General features: G+C 34.8%; 1 protein-coding gene across 5 annotated transcripts in view; it reads left to right on the top strand.

Annotated features, from left to right (window-relative positions):
- Positions 1–18,807, top strand: part of PPIP5K2 (diphosphoinositol pentakisphosphate kinase 2) — a 90,280-nt gene that overhangs the window by 59,036 nt on the left and 12,437 nt on the right. For 4 of the 5 annotated variants that reach the window (XM_019610575.2, XM_019610574.2, XM_031557341.1 and 1 more), the window contains exons 11-25: positions 1,431–1,532; positions 2,038–2,124; positions 2,967–3,042; positions 3,132–3,241; positions 4,254–4,339; positions 4,994–5,119; positions 5,214–5,335; positions 8,212–8,394; positions 10,013–10,154; positions 11,243–11,466; positions 13,632–13,759; positions 13,955–14,069; positions 15,342–15,449; positions 15,535–15,651; positions 16,356–16,529. In XM_019610575.2, the coding sequence (XP_019466120.1) occupies positions 1,431–1,532; positions 2,038–2,124; positions 2,967–3,042; positions 3,132–3,241; positions 4,254–4,339; positions 4,994–5,119; positions 5,214–5,335; positions 8,212–8,394; positions 10,013–10,154; positions 11,243–11,466; positions 13,632–13,759; positions 13,955–14,069; positions 15,342–15,449; positions 15,535–15,651; positions 16,356–16,529 (1,900 nt within the window). Of the gene's footprint in view, positions 1–1,430; positions 1,533–2,037; positions 2,125–2,966; positions 3,043–3,131; positions 3,242–4,253; positions 4,340–4,993; positions 5,120–5,213; positions 5,336–8,211; positions 8,395–10,012; positions 10,155–11,242; positions 11,467–13,631; positions 13,760–13,954; positions 14,070–15,341; positions 15,450–15,534; positions 15,652–16,355; positions 16,530–17,092; positions 18,004–18,807 lie in introns of those variants that run through there. The other variant, XM_019610576.2, reaches the window with a different exon arrangement.

The raw sequence follows: 18,807 nt of genomic DNA, 5'->3' as shown, positions 1-18,807 counted from the left end.
CTTACTCCTTATTCCTAAATAATTATTTAAATTAATTATTAATAAAATAAGTAAGATTTTGATAAGTACTAAAGAAGAACTAAGAACTGTAAATCTATAAATAAATCATAAATCATCTAAAACATCTAAGTGTTCTGGAGGTGTTGAAAGCTAACTAAGTAACGTGAAGGGATTAATTTTTTAAAGGTAGTTGAGATTTTTTTCAAGTAGAGAAGTACCACTGGATAATTATGCACGCTGCTGTTTAGTACGTGCCCAAATTGATGCGTTTTGTCCTTGATCTGAAGCTGGCATATGTATTTCATACCCTTATATCCAACTGGATGTAGTATCAAGATATCTTCTATCATACTGCGTTTCCTCTGTTGTACTGGGAGGAGGCAAAATAGTAGATCAAGCAGAATTGTTCTGAACTTTATAACAGTGAAATGCAACCCTCAAATAGGACTGATCCCACTTTGGCCAGCTAAATTGCTTTCACAGTGAAATTGCACTGATAAGATAAAGCATGACCTTTCTCATTATCAAATGGTCTGACATAATATCTAAATTGAAGAAGAGATAAGGTAAAATCATAGTTAATGATTGTAGTCTTCTTGTTTTAGGCCATTTTTTGACTTAAGAGTTAGAATTCTATTTTGAGTTCTCAATTATTTAAGTTGCTGTAGATGTTGAATTCTCTTTTAAAAAGTTTTCCTACCATTTTTTCCTCATGTTTATATGTAGTACAATACAGTATATGTAATACAAAGAAGTAGATTTTATTTTTCTACCTTTTTATAAACGAAAGCTTGAGTAGTGCTAATTCAAGATGCACATTTTTTCTTGATCTATTTACTGCTTTTTAATGTAGATATGAATTTGAATTCAATATATTTTGATAAAATACTTGGAAATAGAACGTTAGCAAGATATAATAAGCTCCTGTATGTAGAAGCAGAGTTATCATTTTGTAGTTAGGTTATTCACATTTTTTCCAGTTTTACCAACAAACTTTTTTGAGAAATGAAATTATCGCTAAAGCTACCAGTTACTCTTTGATTAACATGGCTTGCTCATTTTCAGGGACTTTCAGTTTGATAATGGAGTCAGATATCTGAATATTTAAATAAACTAGACCAAACTGTTTCCATGGAACAATTTTAGGAGCTGGAATTCAAAGACTGAAGTTGCTTAAGTATCTTGTGCTGTTAGGCTAGTATTAGCTCTGTTGCAGTTTCAGTAGCTTTAAATTATTCTGTAATTACATTTTTGTGTGTCTACAATTAGAAGAAAAACACTTATTTTTCTCTTTAGGAGAGACATACTGTGATAAGTACTCTAAAACTACTTAGATAAAATTGCACATGTATAAATATGTTTGTTATGGAGCACGTGTGTGTTCTGTAAGATGTTCTCTAAAGTTTTTTTTTTCTTTTAATTTTCTGTAGAAATATCATAATGAGAGAACTTGCTCCCCAGTTTCAGATACCATGGTCGATTCCATTGGAAGCTGAAGATATCCCTATCGTGCCAACCACCTCTGGGACAATGTAAGAGAATAGTAGCAACACCTGAATTGTGGAAAATCCTAACATAACTATTGTGTGCATTGTTTTTTCTCTTCACAAGGTATACCCATTTTGATGAAAACAAGGAAGGAATCACAATTGCTATGCCAGCAATCAGAATTTCTGATCCTTAGTCAAGCTGAGTATAGAACAGCAGATTTTCAAGTGTAGCATCTTCTGTGCATAGCTTCCTTCACTGCTAATCATTTTTCCAGCACCAGCTTAATATGCACTTCTAATAAACATGCTCTCTCATTTAGTGAACTTCAAAATCATTTTAAAATGTTACCCAAGTAGTTACTCAAGTCTTAAAATCAATATGTGTATTTTATACTTCACATCACTTTCAGTTAACCTTATATTCTTGCATATCCTCCTTTCACTTTTGTAGTTATGTCAGATAATGACAACTTTGTCAATTGTTCTGATTCATAGTGGTTTTAATAATAAATAAAAATTTCATTTATAAAATTGTGAAACATTTCAGGATGGAGCTTAGATGTGTTATAGCTGTAATACGTCATGGAGACCGAACACCAAAACAAAAAATGAAAATGGAAGTAAAACATCAAAAGTAAGTTGAACTTTGATAAAAGCTCGTTTCTTGGGGATGTGTAAGCAATGAATTAAGCAGAAAGTCCATCATAGAAGATATTTTTTGTTCTATTTTCTCTGTCTTTTAAATTTAGCTGTTGTCTTTCCACCTAATTAACAAGCATGCACCTCCTTCTAAGAGGACTGTCAGATTAGATTTTCAGACTTTCTTCATTGCATGATGCGCTTTGTAAATAGTCTTGTTTGATTTTAATTTTAATGAAAATATATTTGTTTCCATACATTTCTTTGTGAGTAATCAATAGAGAATATTTCTGATTCACTGTTTGACTTTGACTTCTGACTTTGTTTTTATTGTATGTTTCCTGTGTGACTTGCTTTTTATTGTACCACTTTTTTGTCTCTTAATTTTGTCAAAATTTGATTACTGTGTATTTCTGGTAGATACCATTTTTTTTAGTCATTCAGAAGTGCCTGGAATTAGGTGCAGTGTCAGTAGCTTGTGTAGTCACATACACCTGCTTTAAATATACATATGAGTGCGTGTGTGTGTGTGTGTGTGTGTATCTCTATTGAGGATTGTTCTTGAATGCTAAGGTGAATCACTGCTGTGTATTCTTTCCTTTTTGTATTTAACACAGTCAGTAAGAGAATGGTTTTTTGTACTCAAATTTCTCTAAAGTATTGAGGACTTTCTTGAGAAATGAGATTTGAATAAAAGATCACTTGAGCTATTCAGATTTTAATATGCTTTTCAAATAATGTAAAGCTACTAATTTCAGGCCATTTTAGGTTTAAAGGCTATGTGTTTGACAAATATTTTAGGTTATTAAATGCATATGTATATTCTTTCTCCTAAAGATTTTTTGATCTCTTTGAAAAATGTGATGGATATAAATCTGGAAAACTAAAACTGAAAAAACCAAAACAGCTGCAGGCAAGTTTGTCTCTATTTTCTTGCTCTAGTGTTTTATGACAAATAGAAAATAATCTGTCTTAAATTAGTCCTTTGTTTGCTTTCTTTAGGAAGTGCTTGATATAGCAAGGCAACTCCTTGTGGAACTTGGGCAGAACAACGATTCTGAAATTGAGGAAAGTAAAGCAAAACTTGAACAGTTAAAGACTGTGTTAGAAATGTAAGTGTCTACTTGCAGTCTTCATAGCAACAAAGACATATCTGTTATTTTGACCTGTTTGACCAGTTACTGCTCAGCTGCAATGATTATTAACTATGTAATGTTCAATAGTAATTGAAACAGATGGATCTTCTTCAAAGAACAAGAAAGGATGTCCTGTTTGACATTGTGAAGGAGACTGAGCCCTCTCTGTGTTTTCTCATTATCTTTTTAATGGGACTTACTGTTTAATCCATCTAGTATCTCAGTGTGCTTTCTTCTTGAAAGAGGTTAGGTTTTGGGTTTGTTTTTTGTTTTGGTTTGGTTTGGTTTTTTTTGCATGCTTAAATACTTGAGTGTAGGGTTTGCCTCTTAGCTATGTGTGGCATAATGAAGTTCTTGGAGCCAGTAGGAACTTTCACTGTGTTCAGCAAACTGTACAGACTGAGGATTCCAAAAAATAAAGCTTTGCGTATGAAGCCTGAAGTATTTAATAGAAGGAAATAAAGGCTTCAACGTTTGTTAATATTCTGAGGTCTCAAGACTTGACAGGTGGAAGATAACTTCAATTTTTAGAAATTAGGGCAAATACAATTAATTATTCTTGAAATTTATGAAGATTACTTAAAATACTGAGTTTTACTTGAGAACTTCTCTGGCTGGTGAGTGGCCATCTACACTGCCAGATCAGATTCTGTGTACTTGATAGCTAACATAGTTGTAAACTGCGTATGCAGTCTGCAAATGCATAGACAGTTTTATTTTCATTTCTATGCTTGGTGTGCTGAAAATAATAATAATATAACATTTGGGAATGTTTCTTCACGTAAGATTTGTTAGGTATGTATTTTCATGTGCTTCATGAATAAGGTTTGATTTAAGACTGCAGTGCTAAATGGTGGTCAAATGCTTAAATGAATGACCAACGTAGTTTTATTATATTCCATTTCAAGAGCACAGTAGCTTTGAGTTTGTACAGGAGAACAGTTTTTTTTCTCTTTTCCTTTCTCATCTCACCCTGTTCCTTCTTCAGGTATGGGCATTTTTCAGGCATAAATCGCAAAGTTCAGTTAACGTATCTTCCTCATGGCTGCCCAAAGACTTCCAGTGAAGAGGAAGGTGTAGTATTACTTTAGTGTATATTCACTTATGAACATATGTATTTACATATACTTGTGGTATAATGTCTTGATATTAAGAAGAAGCAGTATGTTGATTTGAATCAATGTTTGTGTTGATGGCAAATACTCAGCAGTCTCTAAATGTACTGAATCATACGCCTAAAATTATATAGTAAATTTACATTACAACGCTGTTTTTTTTGTAACGGAGAACGGGGAAGAAGCTTCAGTGATTCACCAAAAATGGTGTATTGGGAGAAAGATGAGAAAATTCTGCTTATCATTTATTGCTGTCTTTAAAATTTTTCTGAGCTCTTTCTGATCTTTGTTCCACGGTCATTAACTGAAATAAGCCTGGGTATTTAAAATCTTTTTTTTTTTTTTCTTTTTTTTTGACTCAATATTTGTTTAGGCTTCTTACTCAGTATTTTACACTTATTTTTTCTATGTAATGCGATTATTTCAGATTTCTCTCTTAAGTGCCATTTTAGTTCTCTGGTTCAGTATCTTCTTAATGTTAGAAAGCTAGTAAGGATTCCTAATGTTAAAGAGGCTCTTTGCTAGCCTTCAAAGTTCCAGTATTTTTGTTTATGTGCAAAAAAAAATTTATAATATACTTCTCTACTAAACTCCTCTCTCTGTATGCAATTAGATAACAGAAGAAATGAACCATCCCTCCTACTGGTTCTAAAATGGGGAGGAGAACTGACCCCTGCAGGCAGGGTTCAAGCAGAGGAGCTTGGAAGGGCATTCAGGTGTATGTATCCAGGTGGACAAGGTAAAAAAAATTAAAAATGTGCTGGATGGCATAAATCCCTTTTGAAGATAATAAAGTGCAAAATGAGAATCTAAGCTAAATGTTTGTTTGGTAGGAGATTATGCTGGATTTCCTGGCTGTGGTTTACTTAGATTACATAGCACTTACCGACACGATCTCAAAATCTATGCTTCTGATGAGGGAAGAGTTCAGATGACTGCAGCAGCTTTTGCAAAGGTACTGTGTCAATTGTAACATTCTGAAATTTTCTAGCTTATTTCTTCTAAAAATTTATGGAGATTTATTGTTTATTATAAACACAGAGACTGTGTGTTTTTTTGTTTTTGTTGTTTGTTTTTAAAATAAGGTATTTTGAAAGATTATTTAGTAATATGCAAGAAAGTTTCCAGTTAATGTGCCATGCTTTGAAGTTCTTCGAGCCATTGCAGTCAGGTTTTCATTACACAGTAATAGTAGTATGCCATAGTTCTTTTGCAGTAAACAAACAACAAAACAGAGAAACATTTTTAGTTTGCATCTTCCTTATTTCTTTAGGGCTTGCTTTCTGAAAAGTTCATAAAATTTTGTCAGATTTCTTTGATAAATTGTATGTGTGATGGGTAAGAGCACAGGCATTATAACTGAGTTAATACATTAATTTTCCCTGAGCAAAAATTATGATTTTCATCTGATTCAGTGAACTGAACCAAAAGATCTGGGGTCCTGAAAGCAATTTTTTCACGGAAACCATCTTTCTCTTATTGACTAATAATCCTATAGAGGTAGTGAGAGCATTTGAAGCTATCAGAAATATGGAATTAATAAACAACTTTGCAAATATTTAAATGAGAAATTGTAGAAACTAAAGATTAATTTGATTTGGGTTTTGTTATTGTTTTTGTATGTGTGTGTTTGTTTTCTACCAGTTTAAATAATTTATGTAAAAGCTAAAAGGATACTTTTTAAGTTCAGAACTTCCTACATCTCCAGTGTTTGCCAAAGTGTTCCTTTACCCCTCTTCATGCTAGGCAAATTCCTCTTTTGCTCCTCTTCCCAAGTAGCCTTTTTCATGTATAATAGTTCCACTATTAATAATTATATTTGCTTCCTTCTTGCAGTGATACAGATCTTGAATTGTTTGAGAGAACTCAGAGCAAGTGCTACATTTATGTGAATGATTTTCATAAATACAGAGTGATAAGAGTGAGTTAGGTGAGAGGGATCCTCTGTAGGTCATGTAGTTCAGCTTCAGACAGCACAAGGTTGGCCTGAATGAGGCAGCCTTCAACAGTATCCAGTCAAGTTCTGAGCATCTACATGAATGAAGATTCCACAGCCTCTCCAAGTTTTTAATTCCACCCCTTCATTCTCAGGTAGTTTCCCTATTTCTTCTTGGCAGCCGATCCCTGCCTTTACCTTCCCTGTATTCCTTTTTAATCCATGCTGACTTTCTACATGACTTTCCATATCTCAGGTTGGACTGCTTTTGAGGATTTTGTCCTTAGGGACAGCTTTTCTGTGCACCTTTGTCCTTTGGGATACTCTTCCCCAGGAGTTGCATGAAAAGCTGAAGTACCATCATTTGCAGGGGTTCTGATACAATTATTTGTCTTTTTCTCTAAGAATTTGTCACAGTATCATGGTTTCTATTGCCAAGGCTGCCACTGACCTTCACTTTCCTGACTTTCTGAGAAACAACTCCAGGAAAATGTCTCAGCTAGATAGATAATCAGTATCCTTTTCCATGGAATTGTCCTGGATGTTCTTCAGAAATCTGGGATTCTTGTCACCTGCAATATTGCTCATGCATTAGGTATCCAGAATTAAGTATTAAAAAAGGTATGAAATCAGGAGACATTCTTAGCTTAAGAAGGCTTCAATTTCCTCTTTTAGTTGGGTGGTCTGTAGCAGAGGCCTGCCTTGATATTACCATTTATCTGTCCTTTCTGAACTGACTTGTAACTGGTTTGAAAGCAAAGGTCCCAGTGGTCAAGTCACTTCTTTATACAGAATCCAGTTCTTCCTCCATGCCTTCCTGTAACTGTTGCAAAGCTCCCCTCATGTGAGCTACTCCACCTGTCTCTGTGATCTTCGTAAAATTAAACCTTTGCAGTGTTCAGAATTTCTGTTCCCCTTGTTTGTTTCCATGCTGCATGTGCTGGTGCACAGATATTTCATGTGGACAGCCATCTGTCCTGCTTTCTCCACAGTCAGCAGACTTGAGGGGAACACCACTCCATTTCCGTACTTACCTCAGTGCCCTTCTGTTGCCGGAAGAGTCACAAAAGTTTATTTTGGAAGTCTCCATCCACTTTTTGTTTAGCTATAGAATTTCATTGTCCTTCTATTCCACACAGGGTTTGAGCTCTGTAGGATTTCTGCAAAGGGTTTGTGTGTGTCCTCTGTGTCTTCTCAGATCATACTCAGTCTCCTTCCATAGCTCCTTCATCTGGTTCTTTGGACCAGGGCATGTCCCCCAAAAGTCGGGTTGCTATTGTACCATTCACCCCCTGTTACCTGAGACCTAGACAGCTATGGCCTCCCAGAAGCACTCTTGGCAAGATGCCAGGGTCTCACACTGGGGATCACTTTCTAAAGGCACATCACCATCACTGTTGCATCAGCTGAAGCAATCCTACACACCAAGGCAGTGCTTTCATAGAATCTTGAACGGAATCACAGAACATCTTGAGTTGAAAGGAACCTTAAGGATCATCAGGCTCCAACCCTTCTGCCAAAGGCAGGGTTGCCAACTGCTAGATCAAGCAGTAGATCAGATTGCCCAGGGCCCCATCCAACCTGGCCTTAAACACCATTAGGGACAGGGCATCCACAGCTTCTCTGGGCAACCCGTTCCAGCACCTCACCACACTCTCAATAAAGAACTTCCCCTTAGATCTAATCTAAATCTCCCTTCTTTAGTTTAAAACCATTCCCCCTTGCCCTAACAGACCATTCGCCCTTGTCCTAATGGCTAAGTCCCTGAATATCTATGCTATAGACAACTAATATAATCTTGAGTTTAAATTAGTATTTTGAGTGGATTTTTTATTTATTTTTAAGGTACTGTTATTATTGCATGTTTGTTTGATTAATAATATTATTTGCTTCAGGGACTACTGGCCTTAGAGGGCGAGCTGACTCCTATTCTTGTCCAGATGGTAAAAAGTGCTAATATGAATGGTCTATTGGACAGTGACAGTGATTCTTTAAGCAGCTGTCAGCATCGTGTTAAAGCAAGGCTCCATGAAATTCTCCAGAGAGACAGAGAATTTACTGCTGATGACTACGATAAGGTTAGAACATAAGTAGTTTTCAGTGAAATGAAATGAATAGACAAGTAAATACTTACATTAAAATAATGAGCAGTTGTTTTATATATGTCCTTTGAAAAACCGTGTATGTGTTTGCAAGTAGTTTGATCAAAGAAGAAAGCAGTAGCAATTGTGGTATTAGATATTTTGAGCTATTGAAGTTTGACTGATCAGAATGGTTACAAACTTTAAAGTAGGAATATAATCGATGGTAGGGACCACATTAGTAAATCTTTTTCATTGCCTTTTTTTTTTTAATTATTCAAGGGATAAAACTGTATTTTTATACTTTTTTTCTAGTCATCACTTTGACCTTTTTAACAAGTTTGTGATACTGTATGCTGTATCCTTGTGCTGGTATCCTACAAGGCCTTTTTTCTGACTGTAAAAAATAAGAGGCAGAAAATCAGTAGAATAATTCCTTACCAGTGAAAGGAAATGTCTCATTATCATAATAACCTAATGCATAATAAAGTAGTTAATGTTGACATGGTATGATCTGCATGATTGTTCTGGTTTAAATGAAGGTACCTCGGATGTGGTCTCTGTAAGTTTTAGCTGATATTTTCTAAAATGTGTTGAGAGCAAATTATTGAATAATAATTATACTAGCTGTATGTATGCTCTTTGTGGACTTATTTAAGTATGTAGATTAAAAGAATGAGTCAAACCATTGCCAGCAGTAGATTTTGCAGTACATGGAAAAAATGAAAGGTTACAGGGTTTCAAATATTTATTTTCCCATTTTTTGCTCTGTATAGATATAGTGGGATGTAAAAGAAGATTGAAACTATAGTGCATTCTCTTTCAAGATAGTCACTGAGAGGGACTAATGCTTGAGATTATAAAGTGATAATATCTTTTCTGTATTTTTTCTTATTTTCTTTCTTTCTTTTTAACTTACCTGCAATCAGGTAAGTTAACAATTTGCTTTTGCTTTTTTGTTATATTTTGCTTTCTCCATGCCGGAGCATTATTCCTATGGACATAATAGAGAGATAGGAACTGCTGTGAAGAAGATCTTGGGATACATTTGTGCTTAAAAGGGTTTATTTTTGTCTGTGTTTGTGGGAATATGTCCTATCCAAACAGAAAGCTAAGCCGGGAGGAATCAGCTTTTTTTCCAGGTGTCTCATTCTTCCTTCTACTTAGGCTAATAACTGCATAGAACAGTGTGGGTTTTATTGAGATACATAGGCTAACTGTACTTTCTTATAAATCTTATTAGTTGAACAAAAGTTACAGAAAATTGGTAAGTATATACAGAATCAGAAGAATGCTTACAATTTTCTTATAATTTTCTACATCTTAGTACAGAGTGGAGTTTTAGGAACTCTTGAAGCTGCTCTTGTTTACTGTATGAGATTACTCATAATTTCTTGACATCTTCGAATCTCTAGTAAAACTTAGAACTTTTCAGTATATTTTTGAATCTTAGTTTCTCTAAGGACGTAGGTGATTGAGAAATGGTTTCAAAAATTAACAACCTGCATCGGTGTCTTTCATCTGATACTTAGAATCGTTAGTATTTTCCATCTTATTTCCAGAGTTTGTTTGTTTGTTTTTAATCTAATGAGTTTGTGTTTATCTCAAATTGCAGCTTACACCATCTGGAAGCCTCTCATTGATAAAATCAATGCAGGTTATTAAAAATCCTGTTAAGACATGTGACAAAGTCTACTCCTTGATCCAGAGCTTGACTTCTCAGATTAGGCAAAAAATGGAAGAACCAAAGTCTGCAGGTATTTGAACAGTTTTTTGTAGCTGTATGTAGTTTCTCTTGTTTGCATTTGAGAGAAAACTGCAATATAACCCTTCTGCAGTACAGTGGCTTTTAGCAGAACTTTTCAGCGATGGCATACGGATTTTCACAATCTGTTTCAATATGCATAATTTTACAGTAAAAAGCAGGAGGAACACTTGGTCATATTGCAGGTAAGAACTCTTCGTGGCATTCAGAAGTTCAGGCTAGTTGTCACGTTTTTACAGAAATTCTTTACACTGAAATTTGTAACTCAGCAGTCCACAGAAGAAATAGGCAAAGCAGATGGTAAGAAAGCTAAGTTTTACAGGTATGCTTTTACGGTTAAATATCTTTGCTGAAGATTTGTTACTCCCTGCAGATAACGCCCAGAAGTACTGCATAGAATTATGCTCTGTTTTAATGGTGTTGAACCAGTGGAAAAGGAAAACTGAAGCTGGGAGCAACCACATTGCATTTTCTGTTTTAAGCTAAATATTTGAATATTTGATATCTGGCATTCTTTGCAGTGCATTGCATACAAACATCTACACTTCTGAGGTTGAACCCTGAAAGTAGAACCTGTAGACAATATCATTCATTTTTGTCTGTTTGATCCAGTCTTCTGTCCTGCAAATGAGAATAGTCCATCCTTTCTGCCAGTCTTTTACTGCTGACACTTGGAAGAGAGCAATAAATTGGATTTGCATTCTGCTCTGAAACAGAGATGTTGTCGTCTGCCTCTTCCTTCCTCTTGGAATTTTCTAATAGTGGGGTTTTATTTTAATCTTTCTCTTTTATAATTATTATTTTAATTATCATATGTTCTGTAGGACACTATTCTTTGTGTTGTAGCTTTGTTTAAAGGGCTAGTGGTACAGTGCAACAGGGAAGTGTCTGCTGTCTTGATGTAATTAGATGATTTCAACAGTAAAATTAACAATATGCACATCTGTTCTCTCAGAAATAGTACAGTTACTTACTTTTACACTTTTAAATGTACTTTACAATTGTTTTCAACTATTATTATCATGTAATTAACCTTTTTTCTGTTATTTGGATACTCCTGATTACTTACTGTTTACCCAGATATTCAACTGTACCACAGTGAAACACTAGAACTGATGCTGCGCAGGTGGGCCAAGCTGGAAAAAGACTTTAAAACAAAGAATGGAAGATATGATATTAGCAAAATTCCTGATATTTACGACTGTATAAAATACGATGTGCAGCACAATGGCTCCTTAAAATTAGAAAACACAATGGAATTATACAGACTTTCAAAAGCTTTAGCTGACATTGTGATTCCTCAGGTAAACATGAAATAGAATACTTTATCATCTTTTAACAGACTGTATGCAAGATGTAAGACTTTTCTATTTAAAAGCCCCTATAATTTCACCTCTTATTTTCTGATTACAAAAAGCTTGTTTTGTGTAAGAAAAATTTTGATTCATAATTCACTGAATTGTGGTCAGAGTGATTTCTTCCAACTTAAGCTGTGAACATGTCTGCCTCCTCTTCTTCAGTGTATTAAAGTGATGTGGTTCATCTCAAACATTCTTCATGGATGTAAGCAGAGCCCACGTGGACAACTATGTACTCTTAAATCACATTTAATTTAATTCTTGCTGCTTTTCACAATTTTATTTTCGGGTTTTTTGCAACTGACATTGAATCTTAATCTATCTAATTTTAATTTACTTAAACAAGTTACATTTAGAAAGACCTTTCTGCTACTTCAAAATACTATCACTCCCTGATAAAAATGTACACTTTAAGTTTCACAGAATTTAAGGACAGATGTACTAGTTAAACTTCTCTGGACTGCAGTCTGTTAAATTCAGATAGTGCTAAATGCTGTAGACTATAGGAAATTAAATTGTATTGTAGTGTAGGACAGAACATGCAAAAGATGTCCAGAAGCGTCCTTGAAATTATATACTGGTCTAACAGGGAGGTATTACTCATTTTCTGCAGCAAGTGAGGGAACTTCTTTTCATGCCCATTTCTCAAACTGCCTGGCAGCAGGGAGGATGAAAAGAGCAATAATTCTAAGTGTACTATGTGTATTATGTGGATGATCTGCTAAGCTTAATTTTGAATAGAGTATAAGGGAAGAGTAACTAAAAATAAAAGGAAGGACGAAAATAAAAGAATGCTTGTAAACATGCATAATCCATATGGAAAAGTGCTTACTCTGCTTTCTGGTGAAACCAAAAGATCCATGAAAATGATGCAAGCACATTCATACCATATGTAGCACAGACTGAGAAGCTTCTTTAATATGTTGTTTTTTACCGTTGTAAAAACCGTAACAGATACAGTGTGTTCCAGTTGTGTTTAACTGCCATTTTAGCGCTATTTGATGTGAATAGGAGATCCTCTGCGGGGTATTTTAACTCAGACTAAAGTAGACATGAAATAAGTAATGTGCCTGTCTTCACTGTCTGGGAAAAAAGTAGGTAATTGAAATGAAACCCACCATACATGTCTAAATCTGTATGGGAGAAAGAATAATATTTTTTTGATCGTATCACTTTGATCGTACCACTTCATCCACTTTTGTGGATGAAGAAGTGTTTCTCTGTTTCATCTCAAATAGGAAAAGGGAAAGCCTCTTCTAACTTAAAAGTGGGTCAGATGCAATAAAGACATTAAACAGAATTGTTTAACTGTTTGCAGTCAGAACAATAGTAGGTAGCTAACTGAATAACTGCATACTGGTTAGGGGCTGACCTGCTAGCAAGGAGATCTGCAGAGAAGCATCTGGGTGTGCTGCTGGACAACTGCCTGGTGCCCTTGTGGCCAAGAAGGCTAATGGTATTCTGGGGTGCATTAAAAAGAGTGTGGCCAGCAGCTTGAGGGAGATGATCCTCACCCTCTGATCTGCCTTAGTGAAGCCATACTGCATCCAGTTCTGGTCTCTTCAGTCCAAGAAAGAAGGGAACTTCTAAAAAAAAAAAAAGTCCAGAGGAGGGCCACAAAGATGATTAAGGGTCTGGAGCATCTCCCTTCTGAGAAGAGGCTGTGAGAGATCTGGGGCTGTTCAACTTGGAGAAGTCTGAGAGGGAATTGTTTTACTGTTTATAAATATCTAAAGTGCAGAAGTTGAGTGGATGGAGCTAGGCTCTTTTCAGTGGTGCCCAACGACAGGGCAAGATGTAATGGACAAAAACTGGACACAAACTGATATGCCATCTGAAAATGAAGAAAAACCTCTTTATTGTGAAGGTGACAGAGCACTGGAACAGGCTGCCTGTAGAGTTGTGGAGTCTTCCTCTGGAGATAATCAAAACTTAATGCCACTTTACTGTGCAAGGGAACCTGCGTTTAGCAGGGGGTTAGACTAGATGATCTCCAGAGGTCCCATTCAACCCCATAATTCAGTGATTCTGTGATTTTATTATACAAGCCTTGTCTTAGAATGTATGTTAATCTTGAACTGGATTTTAAGACTTTTTTTTTCCTAATATAGGAATATGGTATTTCTAAGGCTGAGAAACTAGAGATTGCCAAAGGTTATTGCACTCCTCTAGTTAGAAAAATCCGTTCTGACCTTCAGAGAACTCAAGATGATGATACTGTAAATAAGCTTCACCCTCTGTAAGTCTTCTAATATTTTATATGATTATGTTAATTCTTATAAGACTTACTGGAGATACTCTGTAGCTTCTATACTTGAAATATCTTCCTAGTTCAGAGTAATTTAAAATATACGATTCATTTATTAGTTGATGGCTAATTCTAAAACAGAGCCACATGTCGTTATGGTCTGATAAGATTTTTTTTTTCTTTAAGTTATTCCAGGGGTGTTATGTCGCCTGAACGCCATGTTCGTACACGACTGTATTTCACCAGTGAAAGTCATGTTCATTCTCTGTTATCCACCCTTCGTTATGGTGCCTTATGTGATGTAAGTTGAACACTTTTTCTGTGAAAACTGTGATATTTTATGAAAAAAACAAAATAAGTAATTTTTACTAAAACTGTATTAAGTGAAAGCTTAATTTTTCCAAGTGTCTTTGAAGGTTATTACACTTTTTGAAATACTGGATTTCTTAGTATATATGCAGGGTCATATTTCAGACTCCTAATGTGATAATTTGTTGGAAAAGAGCATGGTCTTTTAAATTAGTGCTGGGTTGCACTGGTATGTTTGGTTATACAGTTGATACTGTGGTCTCAAAAGGGTTTGCAAAGGACAGATAACCCATTTCTTTGTCTTCTGTTGTCACGTTTCCAACTCTTTTTTTCCTTCAGATTGCAGTTCAGATGTCTCTGAATTCATTTTTTAGATTGGCTTGTTTTTGTGATTGTCTTATTGTCAAGACCTTTCTGCCTGGCACTGTTGCATTTTAAAGGTTATACTTCATTTTCCATCTGATTGGCTTGGAAACCAAAGACTTAAAAAAATAAATAAAATAAAAAAAGACCAACTTTCAGGTTCACCAGTTGACCAGATAAGCTCATGGAGAGGACAGCTGTAGCACCATAGGGCCTATACAACTGATTCTAAGTTTGATGTAAACCTAAATCTAATTTTTGTAGTGGCTGTGTTGGCATACTTTCTTCTGGTAACAGATTAGTAAACTCATTGGTTAAACTCATAAACCCCTGTGGCGTACTGTAGCAGATACACATATACTTTTAGGCTTATGCACTTTTTAATTTCCTTTAAGATGAATTACTAAGCGTAGCAGTTCTTCATTATTCATGGACATGTTTTTAGAGCATGAAAAAGGTGAATAATCATATTAAAGAATTCAGAATGAGATTATTATTTTCTTTTGTATTTTGGAAGCTTTCTCTATCTGCTTAACTGCTAGAGAGATACATAGAAACATTTCCCACAATATGCCCACACTATTTGAAGGGGATTTTATTGCAAAATCAAAAATTCGAACCAGAAAAATGTTAATGGTACTTCTGTTTACAAAGCATTCAACATTATTAACAAAATAGCCAGAAAGATACTCTGAGATAAATCCACTTTTTATTCATTTTATGCGTATTTTTACTTCACTTTTTTCTGGATGTATCTCTAGTTTTTCATTAGCTGTAGTAGAGCTTCATACTTCTGTTAATATGAAAACCATCTAAAGGGGTGAAAATGGAAATCATCTTTCTAAAGAAAATTGCTAGCTTTTATTTGCAAGATTCTGATTTTTTTTTTTCTGTTCGTAAGGAAACAAAAGATGAACAATGGAAACGAGCTATGGATTACTTAAATGTTGTCAATGAACTCAATTACATGACACAGATTGTTATCATGCTCTATGAGGATCCAAATAAGGTATTTGAAATGTATGAATGCCTTCAGAAATGAGTAGTGCTAAGCCTACATATTAAAGTGTAAACCTATTTATCATTTTTTTCAGGAACTTTCTTCAGAAGAACGTTTTCATGTGGAGCTGCACTTTAGTCCAGGAGCCAAGGGCTGTGAGGAAGATAAAAATTTACCATCTGGATATGGATACAGACCTGCCTCCCGAGAGGTAATAATCAGGCCTTTGTTTCAAGCAAAAGTTAGCTTTTCCGAAAGCAGAAATAACTAAAACAAACAGTGGGAAATTTTTAGGTTAAAAATACAAGTGTGATTTTCTTTTAGGTCCACTTTGAATGGACACAGATAATTGAAGCTTTCTGTGGCTTTGCCAGTCTGAACTAGGAATACAAAGTACTCTTTATAAGACAGGTGGTAGCAATGCTAGTGTCACATCAATGATGTTCTGGCAACTGAAAGAATATTTAAGAAAATAAGGTAGTTTAGTATGCTTATAAATACAGATTATTGGGGAGTGCTTAATATCTTTGATGTTGTATGTATAGGTGTGGAGTTACCTCGTGATTTCTGAGAACTGAATGAAAGCAAGGCGGGAATTCAAATATTGACTTACAGGGCTAGAATTTTACTAGATTTTTTTTACAGAAGGTTGAAGTAGGATATGTTGGCTGAATGGTTTGACTAATTAGAAACCTGCTGTACAGGCAGTGGTTAATTAGGAGCAAATTCACATGGATTATTAAAATCTACAGCAATAGGTATTTTATAACTAGTTGTTGAGTAACATGTGATTTACTTTCATCTTTAAAATCAGCTTGTTTTGTGTTTTTCTAGAAGGTTAATTTAATAACCACTTCTGTCTACATGATACAAGGTGTACAGCTAAATTGAAAAGGAATTATGTATTGTTTATAGAACGAAGGCTCGAAGAAAACCTCACATAGAAATGATAGTGATGAGGAGGCACATACTTCTAAAAGGGATGAAACAGATCGGTCAGTAGTGATGTTCAAGCCAATGGTATCAGACCCAATTCATATACACAGAAAGTCACCCCTTCCGAGATCCAGGATGATTGGTTCTGTTGAAGTAAGTGTTTATGTTTTGGAAAATATCTTTCACGAAAGTTAACTTCTGTTTGTCTTAACAAAACGATAACAAAGGTAATTCTGTTTTCAATTACACATAATGTTAAATATGGTGTTCTTCCATGGCAGTAATTTGCCTGAAGGATTTTGTTTTTATGAATGATTATTTTTCCATAAAAGACTTATGTCCTTTTTTCTTTTTAAGCCATATTAGAAAAAATCCATATTTGAAGATGTGTGTATAGATTGAAAAAGTCTTCATCTTCAAACTAACTTGTATTGCTTCTGTATTCATCCTTACAAGACATCTGGTATTGGGAATTGAGAAAACCTTCAGGGTGATCTTGCAGAGAGGGAACAGATGGATTGGTGGGGGTTGTGTGGGGGGGAGATAGGAGAGGAGAGAGAAAATGTCTTCAGCTGTGTTTGTTTTCATGTGGAGTGGAAGTGACTCCACTTGTTCAGCATTTGCATTTGAAGGTAAGAGAATAAACTGTAAGTTGCTTTTTTTTGTTGTTGTTGTTGTTTTTAATGGATGGGGTTTGCATTTCATGAATTCTTTAGATAACAGCTTGAGCAGTCTAGTCTCCTGCCTTGAAGGCCATGACATCTAGGTGTGCTTCACGGATATGGCTTTAATGTCACAGAGGTGGGGAATGCATAGCATTGTCACTGATACCACTTGCGCGATTGAGTGGCAAAGCTTCAGTTGGTGCATAGTGGCACTTCTGCGACTTTAATGCTAGAAGCAGACTAACAGCTTCTTATTGCCTCATTTTTAGTTGCTTAAAGCCATCAGAACTTAAGATTCACACCAAAACCTTTTCCTTTCATGTTTGTGTTGGGAATGGACTGTTTGTATGCAATGCAAGTATTACAGAAGTAAGATTTGCAAGTTATTAGTTGGTTATTAGTAACACAGAGAGAAAAAGGTGCATGGTTTCCTCCTGTAAGGATATCTGTATAACTTCATGTGGCTTTCATAAATTAACAAAGATAATAAATGTGAATGTCTTACATTTTCTATTTCCAAGTTTTATCATAAGCAAATGCTCACAACATCGATATTTTAGATTTTTAAATGCTGTTTTCAGTATGATCATGCAAACTCCCCTCCATGTTATGAGTTCATATAGTTCAAATTTTTTAGACTATTTACTTCAAACCTTTAACCTTTTTGATTTTTGTGAATCATGTGAAAGTTACTTTCAAAAGGTATCAGTAACATGAATTGCTAAATTTTGACTGTGTGAGTAACAGATGTCTGAATAGAACATGTTCCAGCTTTCAGTGATTGTCTATTTGCTGGAATATTCAAAGAAGACATATACTGTGAGGGTCGTTTTTTTGTTTTTTTATAGGAAAGTTGAAAGTTTAATCTGGCCCACTGAAATCTGCAAAACCAGTATTTAGAATATTTATATCAAATGGTATTTTTCAAGTGTTTTAAAAAAATGATTTTACTGAATCTTAAACTGCAACTGCCTTGAACTTTTTTTTTTTTTTTTTTTTTTTTTTTTTTTTTTTTTTTTTTTTTTTTTTTTTTGTCTGTAAGGCAATTCTCTTTTCCTTTATATCCATTAATTTGAAAGGACACTGTCAGGTGTTAGACAGAAGTTTAAATCTGATATATATTCAGCAGTATTTCTAAAAATATTTCAACTGTGATTGAGTAATGAAAAAAGAGTTCTAGGGTTGAAATCAGAAAGTAAGGCTCATCAGTGTTTGAAATCAAAATCTCAATTGCAAAAAATGTTGTTCACTAATGATATGTGGTATTTTAGGGCTTGTGGGACTCTTAGCTTGATGCTGTCTTCTTTTTAAGTCTTACAGCTGTCTAGCTTCAGATAATGTTTAGATGGTATTTAGTATTTAGGACTGGAAATTGCTACAAGTCAGGCTGTGTTGCCTACCAGCCAGTTAGAAAGTCTCAAAGGCAGTTATAAAAATTAGCCTATTAGATAAGGCTATACATACACTAGAAATGAAAACTCATAGTTAAACAGGAAAGCTTGATGTATTTAGGTAAGAAAAACTATTAAACAGTATGTCAAGTTTACCAGTTACTGGTGCCCACTATTTTTTCTCTCGTTCCATTTAATAAGTAATCTACCAGAAATATGATGAAAGTGATGTATTAAAAGATAGTTGATTGAGTGGAACCGGTAACTTCCTAGTATTTTAATAAAATTCTTTCCTACTCTCTGTTTAATAGTTTTAGAAGCAGTACATAAAAAGGTGCGAGCAGACTGTTTTTTTTTGTTTGTTTTGTTTTGTTT

This window comes from Meleagris gallopavo, chromosome Z (assembly GCF_000146605.3).
Source record: "Meleagris gallopavo isolate NT-WF06-2002-E0010 breed Aviagen turkey brand Nicholas breeding stock chromosome Z, Turkey_5.1, whole genome shotgun sequence".
NCBI lineage: Eukaryota > Metazoa > Chordata > Aves > Galliformes > Phasianidae > Meleagris > Meleagris gallopavo.
Note: the sequence above shows the minus strand (reverse complement) of the source record. Positions and strands in the feature narration are given on the sequence as shown.